Below are 8,798 nucleotides of genomic sequence, written 5' to 3' on the forward strand. Positions count from 1 at the left end.
TTTTGTATAGTTCTCCTCTGCCGCGTGCCGGCGCTGCGTTTTACCGGTATTTAGGTGCGCAGGTGACTTTTGATGGCAACTATACATATGTGACAACGAAAGCACTCCCGATCGCTATGACACACGACGACGACGGCAACCTGGTGTGGGAGTGTGCGGAATCGAACGAGCGAGGAAGTGCCGAAGACACCCAACCAAAGCTCATCCACCCCCGAATGCCCTTTGTTCGACAAGTTTCTACTATAAATTGATTTGAATGGCGAAATTTTCGCACATAATAGTATTGACCACCGGGCCGAAGCAACAATTGTATTGTGAGTGGCGTTTATTATTTCGATTGAGTCGTGCGATTAATCAATCGATTCCGGTCCCGTGCCAAAAACCCATATGAATCAGTGAACTGGTGAAATTAATTATTGCGACTTCGTTTTTGCGCTTTAGGAAGGATTTGCCTAAAAAGGAAGGATTCCACCAAAAAGGACAATGTGTCGTGTTGGATTGTTGCTGGCGGCGTTTGTGATTGGATTGTGTCAAGCTAGAACACTGCCGAATCGTGTAAGTGAATAAGTAGAATATTTGGAGTAACCTAATTTGAATATTAAGAACATATGGTAAAGAATATTTGCAGTAAGTGTGTGCGTTATATGGACAATTGAAAGGGACTATTTTAGTAAAAGGAAGTGAAAATTTCGTGTGGAAAATGTAGCAGGAAGATATGTATGTATGACTAGCATGTGACCTTACCTTACCGTGCTTGTAGCAGCCATCTAATGAACGTGTGAAAATGTGTGAAGACATTTTGTGAAATATAATAGTTGGAGCAAATTGTGATTTAAAAAAGGTTCAATTCATTAAATAAAAGAGCTTTGTACTCCACCACTCTCTAATTTATCTTAAACATCGTATTTGCTGCAGAGTGTCTACTCAGAATCTAAGAACAACATCCCCAATTTTCCCATCGATTCTTTTGATAATTTTCCCGGTACAGACACATCATAAATGTACGCGAAAAAGTTAATATCAAAGTTTAAAATTGTCGTTTTGTTTTCTCTGTGATAATTACCTTCGTAGTCGCGAATTGCTTAAATGAATTCAATGGATCCCCTGCTTTCAAATTAAACCTGAGAATTCAAGAGCACTCGCGCCCTCAACCACCACCAGAAGAGCACCACGCTCGTTCTGTGTACACCCCATTAGGCATGGAGACGTTAGGCATAAGGGTGTTAGGCATAATGGACGTTTAGCATAAAATAGCCTGTGTTTGACATTTGACAAGTTTTTGGTCGCATAATATTTGAGGCTCTTTGCAATATGCATACACAAACTGTTTCAAAGGGATGGATGGATATCAAAAGAGGATATTTTCCGCGCTAGTAAATTTTAGAATGAAGATGTCGCAATACAAACACGCATTTTCCATTTTCCTAAATTATCAGTAATATTTTAGAAGTTCAATCAAAGCGTAATTTGTTTTCGTGAGTAAATTACATTTAGGTATATGTGTTATATTTCTCTGAAAATATTGTGCACCACTTTGTTTAACCCCTCTACCGGCAGCTTAATTTTTTACCGCCAAAAAATATTCAGCTTTTATTTCCCATTGAAAAGCGATCCTAAAACTACGAAGAACAGCCTATGATTCATAGAGTTAAGAATATCTGATGAAAAAAATGTCAGCAATAGTGACAATATTTACTGAAATGGTATTGTCTGTAGCATGGACAACAAAATGCGCCGCCAACTTTCTAACAGACCGACAAAATCGTCGCCAGCAAACGAATCAAAGAAGGTGGTTTGCTGTTGTGTTGGTAACACGGGTGAAACGTCAAATTCACAGGGGCCAAATCAAAAATATCATAACGCTGAAGGGGGTAGGTGGCTGTCTTGAAGATGTTACGGCTCATACGAAAATTGGAAAATGGTCATGAGCCTATGCATGCTATAAAACGTTTGACTTTTACTGTGCGCCCTGTTTTCAAGTTGCCCGTGAGAGAGAGCGAGACAGCACCAACACACGGCGCACAGTAAAAGTCATGAGAACAAAAGAATTTATGGCACGTACAGAGGCTCATACAGAATGCGTTACGAGATGGTGTGTGGGAGTCAAAAATGGCCATTTTTGGCGTTATGAAATTTGTGAATAAACCCACAGCAGCTGGTTTGCTGGCGACGGTTTGATCAGGAGCAAAATTTACCGTATAACTTAGGAGAACAGTATATTAATCTAATAAAAAAGATACATATGCTCTGAAACATCAGCAACACCAATAATACTCATAAATGGATAACTATGAAGAATAGCCTTTATGATAAAGAAGGGAAAATCTCTGATGGAAGCAATAGTACCAAGTTAAATGTGTACAACCACACCCAAAAAGTGAGCAGTAGGCCATGTACAGTACATTTTTCTAGCTTAGTGTTACAAGACCGTTTCCACAGTTCACTGAGAGCTTTTTTGTCAAAGTTGCCATTTTGCATAGTATGGTACATACGATTTTAATTACGACAAGATCCTGGACTAGACGAGAGTACACCTTGCTTTTAAGACGCGGACGTTATTACGCGGCTAAAGGTCCAAACGTAATCATTGTGGAACGACAACGGAAACCGGAGCCGGTTCTTCTTCTTCTTTCTGGCGCTACATCCCAACTGGGACAGAGCCTGCTCATCAGCTTAGTGTTCTTATGAGCACTTCTTCCACAGTTACTAACTGAGAGCTTTCTATGCCGATTGACCATTTTTGCATGCGTATATCGTGTGGCAGGTACGATACTCTATGCCCAGGGAAGTCGAGACAATTTCCAACCTGAAAAGATCCTCGACCGGTGGGATTCGAACCCATGACCCTTAGCTTGGTCTTGCTGAATAGCTACGCGTTTACCGCTACGGCTATCTGGGCCCCGGAGCCGGTTCATCAACATGAACCACACCATCTTGATTGACATGTCAGCGAATGAAAGTGAACCAACACTGAGTCTACAAGCATGTTATACACTGATAAAAATCCACACGCTCGATCTGTGTGTTTAAAATTATGGATCGATTCATGAACGTCCATATCGATTTGCTATGATTTTCTTGCAAACTTCGTGTGTGTTACACATTAAATTCCTGTGTTTTGCTTCATGGATTGATTCATCAACCGACAACAGGGATTCCATATTTTTTCCACATAAGTTCCCGAAGCTTTCTCTTCAGATTCGTATGTGTCAACCTATGGACGCATAGATCATCACTCCAACACGGATTCAGTGCGTTTTGCTTATGGTTATCTTGTGTCATAATCATCATGTTCAAGTTGGTCGATTCATTGATTTGCGCAATGAGATTGTTATGATGAAATCCATGAGCTATGCTATCGATTTCCATGTTCAAAGCTTCTAAATTGTTTGTGATCAACCCATGGGATGCATAGTGAACTGAATTGCGGTTGGACCTCGTGTGGAACGACAGTCATCATCATGCTTCCAAAGAGAAGAAGCAAATTTTGAAGCTGAAAGTGTTAGATGAAAATTTGTGAATTCTATTTTTCTTTTATTAGTGAAGTTGACCGATGTACGAGAATTCTACCTTTCTATAAGAAAACATTGATTATGATGTATAGTTTAGTAGAAAAATCGGATTCCACTAACAGATTTTCCTGGCTTTCAGTTTCGAAAAAAATGGAATATGCTTATCCCTAGTTTCCCAAATTATGGATTTGCGGCGCCCCGCTTGTTGCTGGCTCACGGGTTTGAAAAAAAAACCAAGAGAGCTTGCGACAAGCAGAGGAGCCTCGGATCCATATTTTGGGGAGCAAAAGTTTTTCTACCAAATTTCTTCTTTCAGCCTCATGACATTTATGTTCTATCACACATGACTATCTAAAGCTACTACATTTCGAATTCAATAAGCAAATTAGTTGGGTTTCATGATTTGATATTTGGAAATTCATGTTTGTTTCACATGACAACCTAATGTTGATACACATGTTATTATACCGTGAAATCAATGATGAAATCCATATGGCTATCACACTCAAATCATGTGGTTTTCCTCATTGCGCAAATCTATAAGTAAAACACATGACCTTGACGTGTAGATTTTTCTCAGTGTAGTTTATGCTGGCAAACCGGTTCCGCTATCAATGCGTTTGAGCCTTAAGGTGATTATAAAACGAAGCCAAACTTTGAATTTTCAAGTGCACAAGACGAGAGAATCTGACAAAAGTTCGCGTTGAAACCCAATCAAATTGCTTGCTTGCTGGTGGTGACCAATGCTATAGCTATATTGAATAGATTTCGACGCCCACGGAGAAATCAGAATACCCAAAAAATAAGTTCTTTTTACTCAAATTTGGGTAAACTGCATTTAGTTTTTACCCACGGTTGGGTTGTTTTGCTTCTCTCGCAACAGCAATGTTGTCAAAGCAGAGAGAGATGCACCGACCCAGCGTCGAAGTTCAATGGAATAAGCTAAATTTGGGTTCTTTCGAGTTTACCTAACGTTAAGTTGTTGTGTTAACCCATCACGGAAAGCTAACGCTGGGTAGATTTTTTTTTTGCACTGAGTTGTCTGTTTTGCCGCTGTCAAATGGAAACAACCTAATGATAGGTATATATCAGTTAACCCAAATTTGGATTATCCCACGGAAGAGCCGAATTGCGTCAAAAGAAGTCAAAGTTGGGTTGATTTGCGGCTCCGTGCGGAGCGCTATTTGGTTCTCAAGTCTTGTGCTCTTAAAAATTTGAGGTGTGTCTTCGTTCTATAACCACCTTAAGGAAGGCTCTGTACATTGTCCTCATGACTTAAATCGCTCTTTTCTTCTCGAAAGTGATTGTCAGTAAATTTACAACTATGAAGCGACTGTATGGCAAGCTTTTTGCGAGGAACACTTTCGCCCCATGAAGACCTAACAAGAATCAAATAAATCTGCCAATCACTAAAATTGCTCCATTTTGATTTTAAAAATTATACCTATCGTTCATTATGCCAAACGTCCGTTATGCCTAACGTCGTGCACGCGTTCAGATCTGAATGAAGTGTAAAATAAAAGCCAATGTATTAACACACTAATTTCATGTGTTTGACATGTACTGGTCATCGGTCATGTAAATTTAAATAAGGCGGCGTCCATTTATTACGTAACGCTAAAATTGGAAATTTTTGACCCCCTCCCCCCCCCCTCCGTAACGCTTTTTGTATGAAATTTTTTAAATTTTTGTATGAGAAGTAACGCTTGAGCCTACTCCCCCCTCCCCCTAGAGCGTTACGTAATTTGTGGATGCCGCCTAAAACAAGTTGAAATGCTAGATCAACATTAATATGACACATGGCATATTATGCTAAATACTCCAAGTAAAACAAAATGACGTAAATTTGATAGTTTTTGCGGATGAAAATCTGGCACTTTTGTAAAATTGTGTCCAATGTGACGGAAAAGTTGTGTGATCGAAACAATATTAAGTTCAATGTGACGGAAAATTAAAAAAAATGTGGTAGTTGAATTTTACGTTTATTTCGATGCTCCAAACATGTACATAAAAATATCACCAGTTAGAAGAATTGTAAACTTAAGTTTATTTTCATACATTAAAATAAACTGAAATGTCAACCATCAGTCTCTTATTTTTCAATCAAATGCACTTTAAATTTACACGCATTTAAGCATTCAAATAGCATTCAAGCATCTTTAGTTCGAAATTAAACGTGATGCCGTAAAAATATACACTCAGAAATAAAAATAATCACGGAATTACTAAAGTCTATGCATTAATGACTATTTTCTATCTGCCTCTCTTTCATTCTGCTGTGAATTTCTACACTAAATGTCATTTCACCTGGGTTGAAGCTTAGCGATGCTTCAACCCAGGCGAATTAATAAATAGGATTAAAATTCCCTGCAGAATGAAAGAGAGGCAGATAGAAAATAGTCATAAATTACTAAAATTTAGTAATTCTGTGACTACCCGTGTTTCTGAGTGTATGAACTTGATTTCTTTTTACTATATGCCTCAGTTTACACTACACTCTCAAAAATAATGACTGTGAACATTACTCTTGTTATGACTGAATGAAACATGATGTAAGCGATTGAACGACACAAATATGTGTCCTTGTAGGTGTAATGAACAAAGAAAATGTAATTTTACATGTTAATAGACACAAAAACGATGGAATTGTGATCGACATTTTCCGAATCAGACACTAACGTATTTAAAATTTGAAACAAATTTACGTCATCCGACTCACTTCTTTTATTGTGCTCTGCAAGATAAATCCATGTAATGCGATTATCTGAAAATGTCGATATACCGTCGCAGTGATAATAAAAATCACCAAATGTTTCAGATTTAGCAAATTTGAAACATTTGTGTCCTTGTAGAACGAATAAATCCAAGCCTACTTGAATTTTGACGTTGCGTTTGAATTGCGCGCATATCTTCTGCGCGTTACCGCCGCCGCTGGATGTGGATTTAAAATGAGCGCCGCAATATGTGCATCCAAAAGATGTAAAATCACATGATTTTTGGGAGTGTGAACATTTAAATTTTAATATTTTTATCTATGTAAACTTACTAAATGCGTAATCAATATTTCTCGATTACTTTTTCAAATTGACGTAAGTAACTTTCATACGGTTTTGAGAAAATTAATTAAGAAAAATCACAACCTGTTTTCTAAAACTGTTTTAAAATGATTCAACTTTTTACCATTTTTTTCGCCGTGTACATCGCTTAAATTTTGCATACAATTAGCTCGCGTTCTAAAACTAGGTAGTTTCTATTATTTCCCACAAAAAAAAAAAATATAACAAAATGATAAGCCGTTTCATTCAGTTTTGTTTTGATTCGTGTTTAAGTCACTTTGTCTCTCCATACAACGGAGCGGTGAAAGTAGCGGTTGGGTGGCGAAAGTTTAAATTCTTACTTACGCCGTTTCGTCTACGATACACGTAGGATCGATAAAGTAAGTTTGTTCACTTTTTTGACTTGAGACTATTTGAATAAGTTTTCGAGATTTATTTGTTTAAATAATGCCTATAACTGTTGTTAACTGTTTAATGTTTAATTAGTCTATAATATAATATCAGTAGATTTCAGGGTTATTATAAAAAAATGCAACTAATAAAAATAAATTTACTGTAGTTAATCGGTTATCAATTCTGAAAGTTTTACAGGCATTTTTCTAGAACTTATAGTCTTCTTGCTCAAAATAATTAATCTTTGAGTAAAATATGAATAACACATTGTACAGGGTGAAAACTCATAGATATGCTTCTCGTTCGTCTACTTCTTGCATCTATGTCAGTGGTCACCAAAGTGCGACCCTTTGAATGATTTTATGCGGCCCGCGAGTCGTTTTTCGACACGTACGATGTGGCCCCCATGTTGTGGTATCAGCTTTAAATCTTATTCTTCTTATTACAATAATAGCTAGATTTTCAGGAATTTATCTATTCATGGACAGTTCTGAATTTCGTCTGTGTTTCCAAAGTTTCTCTATGCGCATTTTGTTTTAATCTGAATAAGAGGTTTTAAATAGTAAGACGCTGAAAATCATCCTGAAAGACTTGTGCGACACTACAGTACATTTTTCTGTTCTGGAATTATGATGTTTATTTTATATCTGGCAGGATATTTATGCATTCAGTAATACACCAAATTCTCGATAATTCTTCCAGCAATTTCGTTTGCTGAAGCCAATTCAGCAACACATCAATTTTGGGATGGTACACAAATTATGTCACGTTTATTTTGGACTTTTTTGAACACCTCCCCCTGTCACGTTTTTTGTATGAGATCTCAATTGTGTATAGCTTGTCATGCGTGTCCCCTCCTTCCTAAGAGCGTGACGTAGTTTGTACATCATCCTTTGACCTTTAGTGATGTATAGCATTTCTGAAATTGTTTACTGGAATTCAGCAGAACTTAAAACGAAATTGAAATCAACTGCGATTGGCTTAATCTTATTAGAGACATCATATCCTATTTTGTATGGAATTTTCCGGTGGCTTACTAGTTTTCCCAAGGTTTTAGACTCATTCTGGATTGATTCGTCACATGTGTCGTAAGATGCATCAGTTTTTCGTAATAATGCGAAGAGAGCTAGGTATGATGAAGAGAATCCGATCACTGTAGATAAGTCCTTATAAAAATCTAGCGATGCGTCTCCGGTATCAGTTGGTCAGATCAAGCATGGATAGGCGACTGTTGCCGTAGGTACATCGATTATGTGAATTCATAAAATTATCACATCGACTTTTACTTCCTGATGTATGCACATCGTGCACCATCCAAAATAGGGGTTCGTCGCCTCACTATCGATTAAGTCATCTACAATTTGCATTCGAACAACGGTCGAGTTATTATAAATACCAACCGTACCAACCAACTAACTGTCGTCTCACGTGGAGACATATGCCGGGTGCATTCAATGGTCACTCACTACCGGACTCCATTTCGAGACATGATTACTACACACACCTGCCATCAAACGGATACCATTTTGCTTCACCCAAAATTAGAAACGTTAGTTTACGAGTTTTCCTATCTGAACCTAAGCTTACTGAAAATCCTGTTGCTTTTATTTCTTGACTATTCCAGAGCAAACAAGTGAAAGCATACGCGTACGTGCTGCCAGCCGGTGCCGAGGAGATACGTGATGACATTAACCATTCATTTGTATGTGCGAATCGAACCGACGGATTCTACGTTGACATTGATAATGACTGTCAGGTGAGTTGATGAATCAGAAAATTAAGGAAGAAAATGGGTTTAAATCAGGTGAATGGTGGACTGAATGGTTTAGTGAACTAC

The 8,798-nt window shown here is 37.8% G+C and overlaps 1 protein-coding gene across 1 annotated transcript in view; it reads left to right on the forward strand.

Moving 5' to 3' along the window:
- The first annotated feature begins 213 nt into the window (after positions 1-213).
- Positions 214-8,798, forward strand: part of LOC5575705 (acidic repeat-containing protein) — a 38,849-nt gene continuing 30,264 nt past the window's right edge. The window contains exons 1-3 of the mRNA XM_021843419.1: positions 214-314; positions 442-555; positions 8,586-8,717. Of these exons, the coding sequence (XP_021699111.1) occupies positions 484-555; positions 8,586-8,717 (204 nt within the window). The 5' untranslated portion in view covers positions 214-314; positions 442-483. The remainder of the gene's footprint in view (positions 315-441; positions 556-8,585; positions 8,718-8,798) is intronic.

Source organism: Aedes aegypti, chromosome 2 (genome assembly GCF_002204515.2).
Source record: "Aedes aegypti strain LVP_AGWG chromosome 2, AaegL5.0 Primary Assembly, whole genome shotgun sequence".
NCBI classification, from domain to species: Eukaryota; Metazoa; Arthropoda; class Insecta; order Diptera; family Culicidae; genus Aedes; species Aedes aegypti.